At 59.4% G+C, this 19,291-nt stretch overlaps 1 protein-coding gene across 16 annotated transcripts in view; it reads right to left on the bottom strand.

The window, feature by feature from the left end:
* The window catches only part of PITPNM2 (phosphatidylinositol transfer protein membrane associated 2), a 134,469-nt gene that overhangs the window by 10,866 nt on the left and 104,312 nt on the right, over positions 1-19,291 (bottom strand). For 15 of the 16 annotated variants that reach the window (XR_006604754.1, XM_045073513.1, XM_045073510.1 and 12 more), the window contains 11 exons: positions 14,054-14,268; positions 12,868-12,989; positions 10,272-10,499; positions 7,836-8,147; positions 6,792-6,887; positions 5,089-5,193; positions 4,845-4,915; positions 1,780-2,027; positions 1,174-1,363; positions 937-1,056; positions 161-372 (listed from right to left, as the gene is read on the bottom strand). Coding sequence is in view for 15 of the 16 variants with exons in the window: in XM_045073510.1 (XP_044929445.1) it covers positions 161-372; positions 937-1,056; positions 1,174-1,363; positions 1,780-2,027; positions 4,845-4,915; positions 5,089-5,193; positions 6,792-6,887; positions 7,836-8,147; positions 10,272-10,499; positions 12,868-12,989; positions 14,054-14,268 (1,919 nt within the window). In the remaining variant the exon portion in view is untranslated. The remainder of the gene's footprint in view (positions 1-160; positions 373-936; positions 1,057-1,173; positions 1,364-1,779; positions 2,028-4,844; positions 4,916-5,088; positions 5,194-6,791; positions 6,888-7,835; positions 8,148-10,271; positions 10,500-12,867; positions 12,990-14,053; positions 14,269-19,291) is intronic. The other variant, XM_013056444.2, reaches the window with a different exon arrangement.

Here is a 19,291-nt window from a genome sequence, read left to right as displayed (position 1 = left end):
ACCAAAGAGCCGTGGGCCCAGCCCGGGCATCCCACTACCCTCACGTCAGCCCTCGAGGTTTATGTTCCCAATTCTGAGGCATCCCTCTCTCTTAAGGTTCCCCCGTCCCCTGGCCATGGGCCTCAGGGTCGGACCTGGGGGCCCCGCTTGCCCCAAGCACCTGGACAGGAAGGCCTGGTGCTGCTGGATGGTGTCCAGCTCGTAGGTGGACGAGTCGCTCCTCTTTCGGGGCAGCTGCCTCTTGGGGTCTTCGACACCATTGCTTCGGGGGAGATCCACGTTGCTGCGGCTAAGGTGCCGACTGCTCTCCAGGCTGCCGCTGCCGCCCTGGGCCGCATTGGCCAGGGTCCCGGGGGACAGCAGGTCAGTGTCCTGGAACAGCCCCATGGGGGTTCACTGCCCGGTGGCCACCGACCTGGGCTTGGCTTCGGTCTTCTCCTTCCCGACTCCAAGGCCACTGCCCCCTGCCCAGCTGGCCTCTCACCCACGCCAGGGAGGGGAAGCCCTGTCCCCCCAGCCCGCTGGCTGAGTCCCAACAGCCTCCATTCCTGCCTGAATGGGCCGCCCGAGTCTTTGGGACCTCTCAGCGACCTCGCAGTCTTGCACAGCCCCCTGACCCCAGGCCATGTGCTGCTGGGCAGCAGAGGGATCTCAGATCCCCTCCTGCTGGGACGCTCAGAGGGGCTGCCCGCTGCACCTCTTAGGGCTAGATCCTTGCTCCCTACGGTGCAGACCCTCCTCCACCGCCCGCTGAAGCCTCATGGGCTCCAGGCTCGGTCCCACCGTAGCAGCTCACCGGCCCCGTGCACCCGCCCCGTCGGCTCTGGGTACCTGCGCTGACAACCTCCGCCCTTCCTTTCCCTTGCCTGGGGGAGGTGTGGGGCTAGCAGGTTGGTGCTGAAGATGCCCCCACTCTGGGGGCAATGGGCATGGTACCTGCACACTGGCCACGCTGCCCCGGCGGCTGCTGCTCTGACTCTCGGACACCGGCTGGTTGCCCTGGCACAAGGCGTCGAACGCCAAGATGCCCCCGACGCAGTCCCCAATCAAGCAGACCTGGAGGCGGAGAGGCTCTGGAGGCTGAGTGCCTGCCCCGCTTGCTGGGGCCCAACTGGGGGGGTATCCCCCCCACCCCGTGGGGCTCGTCTGCCCTTCTCCCGCCCCACCACTCACCTGCCCATTGAAGGTCATGCCCTCCTGGGACTTGATGAAGTCCCCATAGGCAAGGTTGGCCCGCTGGATCACTGCGGCGATCGCCTCCTGGTACTGGGGTGAGGAGGTGGCCAGCAGGGGCAGGGCAGCCAGGGGGATGTGGTCCTGGCTACTGGACAGACAGCCTTCATCGTGGCTGTAGGGGCTAAGGCTGGGGGAGGGGGCCCGGTCAGGAGAGAGCAGGTGGCTCAGCTTAGCCTCAGGGGCCCCTCCCTGACAGGGCAGCAGGCCTGCCACTGGAGAGCCTCAGCTGTGACAGGGCCAACCTCATGGGGTCGCTTCTGGGCCAGGCCCTGGAAGGCTGGGTAACAGAGCTGGGGAGTAAAGCCTTGCATCTCAGGGGCAGGTCAACAGCCCCACACCTCAGATAGGGAAACTGAGGCTCAGCCTTGGGCCTGGGGCCCCTCCTCTGTAAGCCCAACCATCTGCATAGGTTTTGTTGCCTCTGGACAGAATGGGCTGGATGGTAAGTGTGGACACCTAGATGGGGGTCCTGAGGCTAGGGGAGCAGCCTGACCCTAGGGGCCAGGTGCTTTGGGATGGGTGGTCTGGGTCCCAGGCACTCACTTGGAGACGAGGGCAAAGGCATCTGAGCAGATGGGTGGGCAGGGCACCAGGCGGATGGCAAGGCGGCCCAGGGCGCTGGGGTAGTGCACGCGCATGACGGTGTCGAACACGGTGGCGATGGTGTTGGTGTCGCCCTGCTTGGAGCTGGGGTCCCCAGCGCCCGTGTCCAGGATAGTGCCTCCGTGCAGCACCAGCAGCAGCACGTGGATCTTGGAGGCCGGCGCGGCCAGGGGTGGGCTGACCTCGTCCTGCACGGGTTGGCAGGGCGTCAACTCCACGGGGACTCAGCTCCTTGCTGGGCCCGTGTCACCCCGGGGCGGGGGGGGGGCGGTGATCTGGCCCAATGCTCCCTCTCTGAAGTCCCAGTTCAGTTCCTCAGCTACAGGGCCTGGTGTGGGCAGCCTCAACCCCTTCCCCTGGGGAGGCCAAGATGGTTCCTCTCCCTCTCCACGAGCAGCTCTGCCCACCCCCCCTCAGTTTCCACTTTCCATCAGGGGCCAGGTGGCAGTTTCCAGCCTTGGCGAGGGGCCCTCTGCCCGCCTGAGCACCCACCTTGGTGATGTTCAGTTTCCCACCGGATGCCACCCTGAATTCAGGGGTGCTCTATGTGAGGCTCTGGAGCCTGCCTGCCCTCCATGTGTCTGCGCCCCAGGGCAGCCTCAGCCTGGGCCGGCCGTGATGTTGGGCACAGGGCCTGCAGCTCTGAGCTCACCCCTCATCTATACCGGGCTTCCCTTCTGTTCCCGGTGCTGCCATTCCCGGACTCTAAGACCAAGGTCTCCAAGCATCTTAGAGCAGGGAGGGGATGTAGGTGCACCTGCCTGAACCACCCTAATTCAGGAGGGGTTAAGGACCCTACCTCCTGCTGGTCAGGCCTGCATGTGAGGTCACAGTGAGACCCGAGACTTGTACACATTTGCACGGGGTTGGAACTATTCTATCTACAGCTGAGGTGGGTGTGGCCCAGAGAGACTGAGAGACTTGTCCAATGTCACGCAGCACATCAGTGCCAAGCTGCCCCGGAACCCAGAGTTTCTGCCACCGATTCAGTGTTATCCTGCCAACCCCAGCTGTAGCTGCATCCCCAGGGGCCTTTCTCCACCTTAACTTACATTGTGTGCCTGCGGGAGCTAGGACCAGGGCCCAGGAGAGGCCACTGGAGAGTATGTGCCATGTCCCTATTATGTCCAGGCGTGTGGGGGACAAGCAGGGGACCAAAACCATCTGGAAGGTCCATGTGAGGACAAATGGCCCTGAACTGGGCCATAGGATGGCGTGTAGGCAGGGGCAGCAATGAGCCCCAAGTGCCAACACAGAGCTTAGGTGGGGGGTGGGCAGAACGGGGTCTGGACCCAGGGGCTGGTGAGGCTGCCGGGAAACACAAGGGAACGGGGCCGGTCCAGGAGCCACGGAACAGCGAACGAGAGAGGCTGGTGGGCAGTACAGGGTCTGGAGCCAAGGCAAGATTGGGATGAGGCCAGTCATTGGCCAGTTGTGGGCAACGGGAGTTTGGGCAGGATCACAGACCTGGCCGAGCCTGGCGATGATTCCTGTCCGCACAGGAAGGCTGACCATGGCTGGCCGGCCTGGGCAGGAATGAATTCACAGCCCGGGCAGGGCAGGGTGGGGCCCCCAGCTCCCTGGACCAGCGGCCGGGAGGAGCGCGGGAGGAGCTGCCACATTGCCTCAAGGGCTTATCAACAGGCCAGGCCAGGGGCTCAAGGAAGGAATGTCTCAGGGCAGCCTCACCATCACCCACTTAGGGAGGTGGAGTCCAGCGGTCTTCAGAAACCCAAGACGGGCAAGGGGTGGGCAGTGAGAGGCCGGTGCCTGTCTCCTGCGACCCAGCACTGGAGGCTGGGACTGTTTGGGGACTCCCGGAGGCCAACTAGAGACACGGCTCTGCTCCCATACGTGCCTAACCCTAGGGCACACCCCACCCAAGACTCGACTCAAACCCTGTAGGAACAGACCCTGGGGGAGGTACAATGCAGCAGTGGGCGTGGGAGCCACGGGGCCAGCTCTGGAGAGCCAGGGGGTCCCCGTCAGTGTCTCCATAAAGCCGTACCCCCCCCCCACCAAGGCTGGGTAGGGGAGGCTCCGGTTTGGGGGCTATTGCAAGCAAAGGGATCTGACTCTGGATGGCCGTGCCCAGAACCGGTGCTGGGTTCCCACGCACGTCCCGAGCCAGACCTAGAGCCCAAGGCCCCTTCTGCCCCTCCGGAGGGCCGTCAGAGCTGTGTGCGCCCTAGGTGGGGAGGGGGCTCAGTATGCTTTATGTTGCCATTAACCGGCCACTGGAAATCAACTCCCCTCGTCCCACTTTGCCTTCTAGAAAAGCCCACGTTGACCCTGGACCCCAGAGTAGAAAACCCCAAGTTGGGGAGGGTGGTGTGGACGCTACTTCTCCTCCCTGGCAGTTGGTCCGAGCTCCCCAGGGGTCCCGAGTTCCTGGAGGTGCTGTTTCCACCTTGGGCAGCGTGGGGCGAGAGCCATGCGGTGACCACAGCATGACAGCCCCAGTGCAAACAGCTCTGACCGCCCACAGCTGGAGGAGGAGAAGGGGCCCGAGCCCTGTGCAAAGAACCCCCGAAGCGGACACAGGCGCTCTGCCAAGATAGCTTTATTGGACGCTGAGGGCCCCCCGAGGCCCCTGCGGGGCGGCTGCCGCTCAGTTCTGCCTAGACGGCTTTTGCATGCCCCACTTCCATCTTATATTCTTCAGCAAATGCAGAAAGGCTGGGTACAAGGTGAACATCTTTTTTTTGGTCTGGAATTTGCCAGTTTCTCCTTTCACTCTCCATGGGTGGAGCTGGGTCAAGGCCTTCTTTGGGGGCTGTCTGCAGTCCTTCTTGGTTCTCAGGGACGTCGGGGCAGGGAGTAAAGGGGCCCCCAGGCCTCTCTGTGATGGCGCCTAGGCCAACGAGGACGTGAGGCGGTGGGCGCCGAGGTCTGCCTCTGCACCCCATGGGACCTGTCCTTTGAGCTCAGCCCCCGCCCCCTGCAGCCCGGGGGGCCATGGGCAGCATAGCCCCCCGGACCTCTGCCCCTGCCCAGGCACCCACCTCGATGATGTTCAGCTGCTCCACGCTGGAGGCCACCCTGAATTCAGGGGCGCTCTGGCGGTAGAGACCATCTGCAACACGGAAGTAGGGGAGCCGTGAGCCCACGGGACAGATGCAGCGACCCAGACAAGCGGGACCCTCGGATGCCCAGCACCGCACAGCAGCTGGGTCGGAGAGGAGGGGCCTGGTCCCCGCAGCCCGCTCCCCAGATACTGAAGCACCCCACCGCCCCCCACTCGGGTACCCTGTGAATCCTCTGGCTCAGGGCTTTCGATCTTGTCCATGAGATCATTGGAGTTCCACTTGGTGATGTCCTTGGGGAATATCTCCTCTGAGTCGGACAGGTCCTCTGGGGAGGAGAGAGCAGGGCTTCGGCACCCACCGGAGGGCAGGGCCCGAGGGGCGCGAGGAGGCCTGGCTGGGAGGTGCGGGGCCTCGTGGGGCCACTCCGGGCGTTCCCGCGGCTCTCTGGCCTGTGGATGCCTCCGAGCTCGCTTCCACCCCCCTTCCTTAGCAGGACGAACAGCTGACCGACACCCATGGGGCTTCGGCCTGACCTTTTCTAAAAACTGCGATAATGTTCCCGTAACATAAAATTCACCACTTAACCACTTGAAGGCAGCCTTCCGTTCGTTCCCAGTGCTGTACAACCACCACCTCTGCCTGGTTCCGGAGCATCTCCAGCTCCCCAAATGGAAACCTTGCCCCCGTCAGCAGTCGCTCCCTGTCCCCCTCCCCAGGTGCTGGTGACCACGGAGCCACTTCCAGTCTCTAAGGATGGGCCGGTCCTGGACATCCCACAGAAGGGAATCATACAACGTGGGGTCTTTTGTGTTTGGCTTCTTTCCCCGCGTGCTCTTACTGCCATATTGCCCGGACTGGCAGGGGTCCGTGGCTCAGTCCGTTCTACGGCTGAATCCTATTTCCCTACAAGGACGGACCGCGTTTTGTCTCGCCGCTCATCAGCTAACATTCCTGACTGTTTCAACATCTACACAGACGGCCTTGTTTCTGCTTCTCTGAGGACTGCTGGGTGGGAGGTGGCTGTCCCGGTGGGCACCGGCCCCCTCCCCCAGCCCTGCAGCCTGCCTCGGTCCTGCTTAGTGTCTGTGGACAAGTCCCTGTCCCCTCCGAGCCTGTGTCTTGCTTTGTAAACGACAAGCTGGAAACCTGTCTCCTCCACAGACCGGTCTGCCAGTGGAGAGGAAGGGCCAGGGTGGGAAGCAAGTGAGTGTTTTAGTGAAGTTGACCCTTGAACAACACAGGGGCTGGGGCGCTAGCCCCTTAGCCCCGGCCCCCGCCCCCAGTCAAAAATCCACATCAAACTTGATTCCCCAGAAACTTAACTATTTATAGCCTATGTTGACCAGAAGCAGAACCGATAACATAAAGAGCCAATTAACACAGATTTTGTATGTCATGTATGTGATACACCGTATTCTTACAACAAAACAAGCTAGAGAAAACACAACGTCATTCAGAAAATCATAAAGGAAAATACATTTACGGTATGGTACTTATCCAAAAAAAATCCACGTGTATGTGGACCCGTGCCGTGTGCAAACCCGTGTTGTTCGAGGGCCAATGGGACCCCCGTCTCCCCAGCAAAGGTGGGTGATTCAGGAGGCTGTGTGTCACCGTGTTTATTTGGGGATTGGTGGGAAAATGGGCCATTTCGCCTATTTCCTGCTGGTTTGCATTTGCTAATAAGGTTTCTACGGGAGCTGGACGTCCATTAACCCAAGAAGAAAACAAGGTCGTTACAGAGATTTAGGAACTCTTAAGAGGCCGTGCTTCTGGAAAGAAACTCACAGGTGGCACAAAGCCCCGTCTGCGTCAGTCCATCCTACAGCCTGGCAGTGGCCCCGCCTCCTGGCGGCTTCCTCTCTCCCTCTGCCCAGACCCTCTCAGCTCTTCCCTCCGGTCCCCCGGGGAAGAGCCACCTACCATGAGCGTCGAAATACTCGTCGTCTGAGCTCTCGTCGGAGTCCCGGGCAATACTCTGCATTCTCCACTCGGAGATGCTGTGGCGGGAGGGGCTGGCTGGAAGGCAAAACCGCAGGCTGACCGGCCAGCCAGCCGAATGGGGGCGGGGGACAGAGGAGCCGGTGGCAGAGCAGGGCCAGGAGGGCTCAGGGGAGAAGGGAGAAGGGAGCGGGGGAAGCTCCTGGAACTTTCAAGAAGGTCCCTCCCAGCCCGCCTGGCACAAAGCAGTTATGTCCCAGGGAGGACCAGGAACTGGGAGTGTACTGGGGTTAAGGCTGGGACCTGCAGGCACACAGGCCTGGGGCCACTCCCGTGCTCTCAACAGCCCTCTGCACGGGGCGGGGGAGCCCCTGAAATCCTCCTGCAGCAGAGCCGGTAAGGCTGTGGGGCACTCCAGGAGGTGAGGGACATAAAAGGTATGGTAGGGACATCCACAGAGCCCCTCGGCACACACACAGGCCAGCCCGGTGTGGGGACGCTGGGTTTGAGTGGAGACTCCTGGCTATAAACAGGATACCCTGGTTTTTCCAAACCGCCACTGCACTTCGGCCGAAGTTCTCCCGGGAAAGGTCTTTCTCAGGCTCTAAAGGTTCTTTTGGCTTCTCCAGCCTGGCTGCTGCCCCAGGAGCAGAGACCCCTCCTGGGCATGCTGGGGGAACCCACCCAGACTCCCTCTCCTGCTGGGGACACCGGCTGCTCAGAGCTGCAGTCAGTCCTTGCAGCCCTTGTAGGGGCGTCTGGAGGCACCTGCTGCGGGGGGGAGGCAGCCTGGGCGCACTCTGAGCTGCGGCGCTGCGGGCAGGGAATGGTTCTGACTCCCCACCGGTGTGGCCCACAGGTTGGGAAGCAAGAGTCCCTGTCCGGAGTCAGAATTACCTGGCAGTGGCAGCAACCGGCTGCCGCGGACGGGGGTGAGGGCTGTCCCTGGGGTACACTGGGGGAAGGCAGAGAGACCCACCCCCCCAGCCTGGAGAAAGGCGGCGCTATGTGCCCCCGGGCGCTCACCTCCCCGCTTGGAGGACCGTGAGGACTTGGAGGACGTGGACCACTGTTTCTTGAGGCCCCGGCCCGCCAGGGGCTCCCCGCCACTGCCACTGCTGGGCTGGGCGGCATCCCCGGGCAGCTGGGCCTGGCCGGCCTCGTCCTCGGCCAGCTCTGCAGCCTCCTCGCCATCTTCGCTGAACTGGGCCATCTTGCGGGACAGCATGAGCTGCGCCTCCTTCTCCAGCTCCCGGATGTTCTCCATGTTCAGCCCGTACCACTCGTCCTGCCAGCACCAGGCCTGCCTGTGGGCCCTCACCATCACCTTCCGCAGGCCTGCCCCCAGGCGGCGGTTGGGGGGCGGGGGGTAGGGAGACAGGAGGGACAGGAGAGAGGGGCAGCGTTAGGTCCTAGGGCTGGGCGTGGGATTGTGGGCAAATCACTGTCCCCCGCCCTGTGCCTCAGTTTCCCCATCTGCCACTGAGGGGTCTGGCTCACAGATGGCCTCATGAGGTTCTACAATTGGAGCAAAGGGGCCTCGTGAGGGAATGTGGCTGCTCAAAAGCCAAGATGAATTTTGGAGGGATTCCTGCCCCGGGGGCGCTGGAGGGAAGACCCCCTCACTGTCTCCTGTCAGTGTCTAGTACACTTTTGCTATCGAATTTTCACATGGAAATCAAGTTCCAGTGCAAACTGGGTTGGTCTCTTCTCTCAAATAGAGCATATATACATATAAAATAAGATACAAAATAAGACAAAGTAAGACATAGAAGACTATGCCAGGCAAGCCAAATAACGAAAATGAAACTGCTTTCAAGGTATAAAAGATAATAAAAGAACTTTGGGGACAGAAGGCAGAGGGGGGTTGCCTGGGGCTGGGGGTGGGCGTGGGGGTGACTGTGAACATGAACAAAAGACTGGGGAGGACGGAATGTTCTAGAACCGTGTGCACGACTCTGAATACACTGCCACTTAAAGAACTGTCCTCTTGCAAGGGGTGAAGTGCATGGTAATGCAAAATTAGGCCTCGATAAAGCTCGCTAGGAAAACATTAAGAAGAAAAAGAGCATCATCCCTACCCACGCCGACCCGGGAGGGAACAGCCGCCAGCAGCGGCAGGGAGCCCTGGGACGGCCCTCCTGGATGCCCTCGCCTCCCGCCCCACCCAGCCTCACTTCTGTGTGTCACTGACTTTCCTCTCCTGCAGCCCACACGTGATTTTCCACATGGCACTTTGGGCTGTCGTGAGTGTTGCTGATGTTTACGTGGACATGTCACGTGGCCGTGTCTTTTCCTAACACCTGTGGGGCTCTCTCTGGGTGGGTTTCAGGTTTGCTGCTGTCTGGTATTTACTTGTTTGCAACACCATTTTGCTTATTCCTTCTTTTGTCCTTGGGCCTTTGGCTCACTTTCACTGTCTGTCCACTTTAGCTTTTACAGATCTGCTGCTCTGAACATTCTGGAACGTGTACAAGAGTTTCTCTTGGGGGCAAACCTGGGAGGGATGTCACCAGGTCTCGGGGCATGGATCTTCCACTTTCCTAGAGAAAGCGGAGCAGCTTTCCAAGGGTCTCTGTGACCCTCCTCCTGGCTCAGGCCACTCTGCCTCCCCCACAGTCCTTCCTAAATCCCTCCACCCTGTGCTCCCTGGAGGGCGCCCTCTTTCAGCCCGGACTGTCTCGGACCCCCAAGTCCTGGGCCAAGGCCTCAGGCATGGCACCCGTGGGTCCCACATGGAAGAGACCATCTGAGGACACGCCCCTGCCCCCTGCTGCAGGAGCGGGGGTGGGGGGGTGAGGGGGCTCTCTGCTTCTCTGCTTCCTCCTCTGCCAGCAGGGCTTACGGGACTATCGTCACCAGTCATTGTGAGCTGACAGGACACACGTGACACGTACTCTCAGGGGTGTGGCTTTCCTCACATCGAAACCAAAACCCTGGTTCTGGTAGTCAAAATGTATCTGCCCAGATGCCACTTCTAGTTCACGAGGCTTAGGGGGGGCTGGGCCCTTGGCACGGACCTCATGCCATGACTAGGGGGCGGGGGGCACGTAGGGAGCTGAGGGTACTGGGGAGAGAGGAGGCCCAGGTTGGGCCCAGTGGTCCACCTGTTCCCTGGCCCGGCTCCAGGCCCGGCTCCATGGTGTGAGGGCACCTGGGTGTCCCCCTGTGACATCCAGCCCACGGGGTAGGCGGGTCAGCATCAGGGAGCCGGTCTCCCCGCCCAGGGGGTTGGCACTAGATGCCACAAACACAAGCCTATCCAGAGCGTCTGGGGGGTGGTCCTAGGGGTTTCTTAAGGGGACAACCGACGTACACTGCCTGTCACCTCTAGGCACTCGGCAGGTGGCCATGTAAACCTCAAGGGAAGCTGCACGTGGGCTTTGGGTCATCTTTCGGGAGTAAGAGGGGAACGTCGAGTCATGGCCAGTCGCGAAGGGCGGAGGGCGCGGGCGGGCTCACCGGTGTCGTGGATGAACCTCTCGATCTTGGACTGCATGCCCCAGTAGCGGAACTCCACCTTGCAGAGCTTGTAGGCGCACATGATGGGGAGCACCTGCTGCTTGTATTCCTCGATCCAGTTGTCGGAGAGGGGCCCCCGCTGCGTCTTGATCGAGTGGAACAGCTTGGGGTCCTCTTCCGTCTTATACTCGTTGGGGGGGACGGGGTCCTTGACGATGTCGATGAAATCTGTGGGGAGAGCCTGCCAGTGGCCTCTTCTGCCCCTCCTCCACCCACCCCTCCCTGCTCGGTCCCCTCCCTGTGTCCCTGCCTCCCCCAAAGCCTCCCAGGCCCTTGGGCCTCATATGCCGTAGGGCCGGACGTGGGATGGGGGCTGCTGCTCCGGGCCACTCGGACCTTGGGCTCTCCTGACCTCGGGGCCTGCGTCCTCCTCTGCCTCTACATAGATAAATCGGGCGATGAGCTGAGGAGGCACGGACAGATGAATCTCCGCAGGGGATACGGGCTAGGACCGCGGTGGGGGGGGGCAGCAAACGTGAAGGAAGCCAGGAAGAGCTTCTCAGAAAAGGTGGCACTTCGGCTCCAGGAGCGGAGCAGAGAAGCCAGGGAGGCCCCACAGCGCGGGATGGGAGAGTCTGGGGAGCCGCCGGAGTGTGTGTGCGTGCGGGGGTGGGGGACAGGGATGCAAGCTGCTCTCACCAGGCCAGGCACCCCACTGCGCCCTGAGGGGGGAAGGGGCACCATATTCAACTTGTATTTCCGTCGTGGCTTAAGGCAGGCTGCCCTGCTCTTCAGTCAGAAAGAGGTGTCGGACCTCAGCTGGTTCTGAGTAGGGAGTGGAGAGCACAGGGCTGGGTGCTGGGGAAAGAGGACTTGGGGCCCGTGGAACCTGGCTGGGTGTGGGGTGTGGGGCCCAGAGGAGCAGCAGCAACTCTGGGACGGACCTGGGCCACCTCTTGTCACATGCTTCTTCCTCCTGCTGTGTCCCTCCCAAGGTGTGTGTGGGTTACTCAGGGCTGGGTACATACTTGGGGCACACAGATCCCAGCACAGAGTTTGTGGCTTGGAAAGCCCCTTTCCCGGATGGGTGGGGATGATGGCACCTGGGGGGCCGGGCCCTGGCCAGGCTCTGGCTGTCTCGTCTCCCCCACTTGGGATCTATGCGGTGGTTTGCAGACACAGAGGAGGGCTCTACTGAAACCAGCAAGGGCTCAAGAGCGCCCCCAAGGGCAGCAGCATTTGGGGGGTGGTCAGAGATCCTTCTAGGAGCAGATCACATGCACGGCCAGTGTGGGCAGGCAAAGGCCACCAAGGGGAGAGCTGGGTGTGAATGAGTCATATCTCAGAGACTTAGTAGCCAGGGCAGATGGGCTCTGGAGGGAGCCCACGGAGCTCAGGCCGTGTCTGAGGCTGGCTGGACCAGGGCTGGCGGAGGGCCTGTGTCATGCTGGGTCCATCCCTCCTGTTGTGCGTAGAATGGGTCCCACCTGCCCCCCCAACACATATGTTGGAGTCCTGACCCCCCAGTCCCTCAGACTGTGACCTTATTTGGAGATAAAGCCTTTAAAGATGTAATCAAATTAAAATGAGGTCATTAGGGTAGGAGGCCATCCTCTACCATGACTAACGTGCTTGTAAAAATGGGAATTTCGGACCTAGACAAGCACACACAGGGGGAACTGCACGTGAAGATGAGGGAGAGATCGGGGTGATGAGTTTCCAAGGCAAGGAACGCCAGAGATCGCCAGCAGCCGCCAGAAGCTAGGGGCAGGGCCCGGAACAGTCTGCCTCAGTGACCCCAGAAGGAGACAAGGCTGCTGACACCCTGCTGCTACTTCCGGCCTCCAGACTGTGAGACCGTGAGCTTCTGGGTTCTGTCCCCAGTCTGGTCCTTGGTTGCAGCAGCCCAGGCAGAATCCTATAGCTCTCAAACCCGAAAACTCCAGCAGGGGGGAGGGGGTGGAGTGAGGGCTCCCCAGGAAAAGCCTTCGTGCCCATCAGAGGCTGTCTGAGAGCATGGTCCTGGGGCGCTGGCAGCCACCTTTCCCATGAGGGTCCCGCACCTGCCTGCATTCCCTCCCCCACCCCCTGGGCTCACTCTCTGGGACGCAGCAGCTATGGAGCTGCCGGGGGGCCCACAGGTGTGGTTTGTGCCGCCTGCATACGTTTATATCGGAACTGGAAGATTTCACAGGCAAATCCTGATTTCTGGCCTCTCTTAAAGAAGGCTGAACACACGGGGCTGTCTACCATCGAGGGGACACAGCCCCCACAGTGCCCACGGCACTCACGCTCGGCGTTCAGCCCGAGATGCCCCCCTGGAGGGACGGAGGGGACGGGCTTGAGTGGGAAAGGCCCCCAGCCTCGGGGTGTGCGTCAGGAACGTGGGGCCAAGGAGGCTAGTCCTGGCCCCCTCCCGGTGCCCTCATGCCTGCCTGGACTCTGACCTCCCGCCCAGGACAGGGGCCAGTCTGCAGCTGGCCAGGCCTGGAGACCAGGGGCAGAACTAAAGGGTCACGCAGGCAGGAAGAGCTGGGAAGTGGCCCTACTGGGCTCAGGTCCTCCCCGGGGCCGGGAGGGCAATTCGGGTAGTTACCGATCGTCAGCTGGTTCTTCTCCACAGCAGATAGGCTGAACACGTTTGGGTTTTCTCCAGCGTCCGTTTTATAAAAGGTTTCGATGTCGATGGAGAATTTCTCCACAAAGGGGCAAGTGAACCTGCGTGTGGACGGAAAGCCGACGTCAGGAGTGGCAGCTTGCAGGGGTGGCTGTGGGAGGGCTGGGTCACTGGGCCGGAGAGGGAGAAGGGGCTGGAAGGGTGGCTGAGATGTGCCTGTCCTGTCCACCTCGGGAACCTTTCCATTGTCCCCAGAACCGCCAAGGCCAGGCTGTAGGGGTGGGGATGTGTTTAGGGGGAAGAGGGAGACATCACAGGAAGGTGCCAGAAGCCCTGAAGCCATCATCCCACGTGTAAGGCACAGCAGGGACAGAGGCACACACAGACACGCCCCAAGTGTGGGTGTGGATCCAGCCCAGCACTCTGTGACATGCCGAGGCCCAAGTCCCCACCCCCAAGCTACCAGGTCCGGCAACAAGGTGACAAGCCCGGTCGGCTGGAGATGAGCTCAGAGGAGGAAAGTGCCTCTGGGAAGAGAACTAACCTCAGCAGATCCTCTGACAAGCCCCAGCTCCTCACCTGGCGGTGGCGGTGGAGGCGGGGGGAGACGAAGCCTGAGGGGACGCACAGGGGCCCCCACCTACAGAGCTGTGGGCTGGAGCAGCCCCATCTGTTCTACTCAGCTACATGGGCGGGAGAGGATGGGGCACGGAGTGAAGACCCTCCTTTCTCTGGGAAGCCGAGAAAGCCCCGTTCAGAGTAGAATCTGATCAAACAGTGTCACGGGTGCTGGAGGCCACAGGGTGGGAGGGACCGGATGGGCCATCTGGTCTACCCTTGGTTCTTCCCAGCTGGTTGGTCAGCGTCCCGCACCGTCAGGAGATCACTGAAGGGGTTTGTACTCCCTGAGCCCTCCCAGGTGCCAATGGGGTCTCGGGTGGCCCTCGCTTGCCTCACGCCTTCCCAGCCTCCCTGGGGCAGGGGGTGAGGTATCTCGGTGGACACTCCCCTCTCCTGCCGATCCTTGAGGACAGAGGCTCCAGGAACAGAGGCTCAGCTCCCCCAGGGCCTGGGCTCCCCGGAGTGTGGAGGGTGAGCCTGCCTAGGGGGTCGTGCCCAGGGTTCCTTCCCTGCCCCACAGCTCAGGGTGTGGGGAAAGCCCCACCTGGTTCGGGTGTAGGGGTAGGCATTCCAGGACTCCTCGACCACCCTGAGGGCTGCCTTGGGGAGGATGGAGCGGAACCAGCTGGGGATGTGCATGCCGACGTGGTACACCTTGTGTGTGTACTGCCCCGAGCCGCCAGGGCCGTCCGTGTACGGCCGGTTCTCCAAGATCTCCACGCCGCTGCCTTCGCCATATGTCTCGTTCCGGCTCTTCTTCTGCGGGAACAGAAGCACTTGTGAGGGGCTGGGGACAGAACACTCTGCAGAAGGGAAGGGGCTGAGCAGGCCAGACCCAGGAGTGCTGGGAGGAGGAGAGGCTCTGGCCAACTGGGCTGACTTCTCTGGTGTCACTTCTGGACCCCCAAATCCAGACCCAGACTCCACATGCCCTGACACTCTTGCAGGAGACCGAGCAGGCCGTGGTTTCCCTCCTGCACCAGCACTGCTCGGGCACAGTGCTCTCTCGTGACTCCTGCCGGTCCCAGCACTGACCGTGTTCTCAAGATTAGACACACGTGAGGAAGCCAAGCCCCCTTTCTTCCTTCTAGTCCTCATGGTACTGCAGGTTCTAGCCCAAGCCATCAGTCAAGAGGGGCGCCTGGGTGGCTCAGTGGGTTAAAGCCTCTGCCTTCAGCTCAGGTCATGATCCCAGAGTCCTGGGATCGAGCCCTGCATTGGGCTCTCTGCTCAGCAGGGAGCCTGCTTCCCCCTCTCTCTGGCTGCCTCTCTGCCTACTTATGATTTCTCTCTGTCAAATAAATAAATAAAATCTTAAAAAAAAAAAAGAAATCAGTCAAGAAAAAGAAATGAGGAGGCACTCATATTGGAAAGGAATAACTAAAACCATCTCAATTTGCCAATGACATCATCTCATATATGGGAAATCCTGAAGGATTCCCCCAAACGGGTCAGACCTAGTAAATGCATTCAGCGAAGCTGCAGGATACAAAATCCACACACAGAAGTAACCAGTGCAGAAAGGAAACAAAGAAACCATTTCCACGGACAAGAGCATCCAACAGAACAAAATACCAGGGGGAAATTTAACAAGGTGGTGAAACACTTCCATGCTAGAATCATATAACGTCCCTAAAAGAAAATCAGGATCTAAATAAATGGAAAGACATCCAAGTTCATGAGCTGGAAGATTTAATACTGTGAAGATGTCGATATTCCCCAAATCCCCAACATTCAAAGCCATCTACAGATCCAGTGCAATCCCTGTCAAAATTCCTAGGGGCCTTTTTGATAGAAATGGAAAAACTGATACTGATCCTAAAATCAGGAAGGATTAGTGCAGGAACTCAAAGAGCCAAAACAATCTTGAAAACAAAACAAGGGACAGTTGGAGCAATTACACTATCCTACGTGACATCTTGCTACAAAATTACAGTGATCAAAACAATGTAGTACTGGCATAGGATAGATCCAAAGAAAAGGGTCGAGAGTCTAGAAATAAACCCCCATATCTATATACTATATACCCAAATTTTCCAGCCAGAGTGCTGAGATCATCCAATGTGGGGAAGGAGTCTTTTAAACATGTCCCAGTCTATCCACATGCAAAACAGGGAGGTTGGACCCCTCCCTCACTTCATACACAGAGCCGGACCCAGAATGGATCAAAGACCTAAATGTAAGAGCTTAAACTCTACAACTTCTAGAAGAAAACATAGCAGTAAATCTTCACAATGTTGGATTTGACAATGGCTTTTTAAAATACAGTACCCAAAGTATGAGTGACCAAAGTGAAAACAGGTAAGTTGGACATCATAAAAAGTTTTAAACTTTTTGTGCATCAAAGGATGGTACGGAGCGAGGCAAAAGGACAACTCACAGAATGGGATAAGATGCGTGTAAGTATCTGGTAGTATGTGATAATAATGACTCTAAAATATTAAGAACTACTACAACTCAACAACAAAGAAACAACCCAATTCCAACACCGAAGGACTCGAACAGACATTTCATCAAAGTGTATAAATGGTCGACAGGGACCCGAAAAGAGGCTCAACATCAACACTACGACAAGGTACCAGTCCAGAGCCGGCAGGACGGCTGAAAGAGCAAAGGATGCCGAGTGCTGGCGAGGATGTGGAGAAACTGGCACAGCCTGGCACGGCTCGTGGCGACGTGCAACGGTGCAGCCGCTGCGTTAAAGAGTTGGGTGGTTCTTCAGAAAAGCTCCACACACAATTGCCAGAGGACCCAGGAATGCTGGTGCTAGGTGTACACCCAGGAAAAGGAAACCACGTGCACACAGAAATCTGTACGCGAATGTCCACGGCGGCTCTATTCGCAGGAGCCGAGCAGTGGAAACAACCCAAACGTCCGTGATCTGAAGAACAGGAGAACGAGTTGTACCCACACAAGGAACGAGGATTCAGCCATAAAGGAGGGACACGTGGCTACCTGCCACGATGTGGATGAGCCGTGAAAGCAACGTGTCAGAAGCCCATTAGGAACACGTGTAAGAACGTGTAAAAAGGCCACCTCACGTGCATTCCCGCTGGTAAGAAATCCCCAGAACGGACCAGCCTAAAGAGACAGAAAGCAGACTCCTGGCTGCCTGCGGGTGGTGGGGGGGTGGAGAGTGACTTCTCCTTGGGGTGACGACAGTGCTCTGAAGTCGTGGTGACGGTTTGACAGCTGTGAGTTTAGCCCCTAAACCGTACACTTTAAATGTGTGAATTCTGTGGGGCGCCACTGACATCTCCATCCAGCTGGTATAAAACAAAACAAACACAAGGAAACCAGTCCTGTGTCTGTACTCATTAGGGTCTCAGAGAGATCAAACATGGAATGCAGGAAGGGGCCTCGGTGCCGCTGCCTGGGAGACACGATGCCCGGGTCACCTCCAAGTGTCTCTCTGCCCCAGATGTTCTTCCCAGTGCCCAAAAGCTCAGGTTTCTGCTTATGCAGGAAGCCTCTTGGTCAAGGTCCTGGTGACTTTAAGCCCAGCATCTGTTTCCATAGTGACGTGACGGCATCGCCGAGGCCATCTTCGGTCAGCTTCCTGAACAGCAGGTGCGTGCGTGCGCATGCGTGCACGCGCACACACACACACACACACACACTCGTAAGTGTACTCGCCCACGCGCACACACACACAGGGACTCCCGAGAGCATGGCCTTACCCCTGGGGCACAAAGACATGCTCTATGTCCGTGGCCCAGAGCACCTGAGTCCCTGTCAGAAAAAAAAAAAAAAAGTAGGAAAGACCCCTGTGGAGGTCACAGACGGAGTCCGCGGGGACGCACACTTTAAAAGAGCCCCTGGAACGTGGCCCAGATTCCATCATGAAAGCAGCGACCGTGCCCCCGACACTTTGGAAGCTCCTGCCTCTCGCGGTAGCTTTGTTCTTTCTGGTTGCGCCACGTGTTTTCTTTGCACGTACTTTCTCTTTCGTGACGGCAGCAGCCCCTTGAGAAAGTGCAGTATGCTGCCGTCCCGGGGTGCAGGTGGGTAGGGCCCGGGCTAACAGAGCTGAAGGGGCTCCCTCTTGTCCTGGAGGAGTCACTTCTCTCTGGTGTCAGTTTCCAAAATTCAACATCCGATCTATGGTCCTACGTCCAGTCCGCGTCCTGCTGTGTCTTTAGAAGAAGTGGGGACAGAAGCGCCGACGGGAGGGACGCAGCCGCCAGCCAAGGAAGCCGGCAGCCCCCAGAGGCTGGAAGAGGCAGCGTAGGATCCCCCCCTAGAGCCTTCAGCGGGAGCAGCACGGCCCCACTGAACACCTTGGTTTGGGACTTCTGGCCTTACGAACTGTCGTTAGCGAGCACATTTCTGTGGCCTGAAGCCCTCCGGTCTGGGATGCTTTACTATGGCGGCCCCAGAAAACAAACATATCTGGGGTTCAGGGTGGCTCAGTGAGAAGGGGACATGCAGGTCAGAGGAGCGAGGGGTGCCTGGGGTCTCCAAGGGCTGTAGGGGGGTGCCCGGCCTGCCGGGGAGCCAACACAGAAGAGATGGGAACCAGGGAGCAGGGGTGGGGAGGGTCCCCTGGGCCTCTGTGGGCTACACATAAGCCTCTGCCATTCGGGTGACCTGAGCCTCAGTCGTCCTCAGACTCCTCGCCCGAAACGGCCGGCCTGTCCATCCCAGAAGCTCCCTCCTGAGGCTCGAGGGGAGGATCCTGCTTTGCCTCCCCCAGATTCCAGGGGCCCTTGGCGTTCCTGGGCTTGTGGCCACATCACTCTGCTCTCTCTGCCTCCACCGCCACATGACCTTCGCCGGGTCTCTCCCTGTCTTCCCTTCTTCTTATGGGGACAACAGCCGTTGGATTTAGGGCCCACTCTCCACCCCAGATGATCTCATCCCAAGATCCCTAACTAACTACATCTGTAAAGACCCTGCTTCTAAACAAGGTCACAGCCTAAGGTTCTGGATGGACATGGATTCTGGGGACACGAGTCAAGCGGCTGAGAAAGTGCTTACAGTCACTCATGGGGAACGGATGCCAAGGGCCGTCCGGGGGCACAGGGGCCACAGTTAGCAGTGGCACAGCCCCGGGGACCCAGACTGGGAGAGCGTCCGTACTCCCTGCGGGGCACTGTGTTCGCCCCACAGTAAAGAGGAGCTGAACAAACAAGTGGATCCTGGTTTCAACCATCACCGGTGCCTTCCCAGTCCGGCACCTCCCCCAACCATAGAGCTAACGCCCCAAAGCGCTGACCCTCAGATCTCCTCTGGCAACAGCTTCCGGAAGTGCCCCGTCCCCTGCACAACTGAGGCTCTAGGTCATGCCACACAGGAGTAAGCCCTCCTTGAACCGTGCTGACCTTCTCGGCCCACACCAGAAGCCACCCCCGCCTTGCCAACCATTTCCCAAGCTGCGCCGCGGAGCCTCCCGGGGAGACTGCGGAAGGCGGGCAGAGACAAGCCCAGCTCCCCAGGGGCACACACGTGCGGGGCCCAGGGGGCTGCCCCGTGACCCTTGTCCACACAGGCTGATCCTGTGGGATCTGGGGGTTGCAAGGGAGGGGCCTGAGCACCGAGGGCCTGGCATAGAAAAAGTAGGGACCCTATGAGGGGTGGGCATGAAGGACTCAAAGAGCAAGAATGCCCCCAGCCCCACCAAGGGCTCCAGTCTCAGAGCTGTCCAGGGTCCTGGCCAAGCCACCTCCGGTCACTCCCTCCACTTCTACAGGTGATGGGATGGGAGGCTCCCAGCTAGACCAATTTCTTTGTTTTCTTTTTTCATTCTTTCTTTTTTTTTGGTTGCTGTTGTTGTCTTGAG

The sequence above is a fragment of the Mustela putorius genome, unplaced genomic scaffold (assembly GCF_011764305.1).
Source record: "Mustela putorius furo isolate JIRA1106 unplaced genomic scaffold, ASM1176430v1.1 tig00537248_pilon_pilon_pilon, whole genome shotgun sequence".
NCBI lineage: Eukaryota > Metazoa > Chordata > Mammalia > Carnivora > Mustelidae > Mustela > Mustela putorius.
This window is presented reverse-complemented; position numbering and strand designations above follow the sequence as displayed.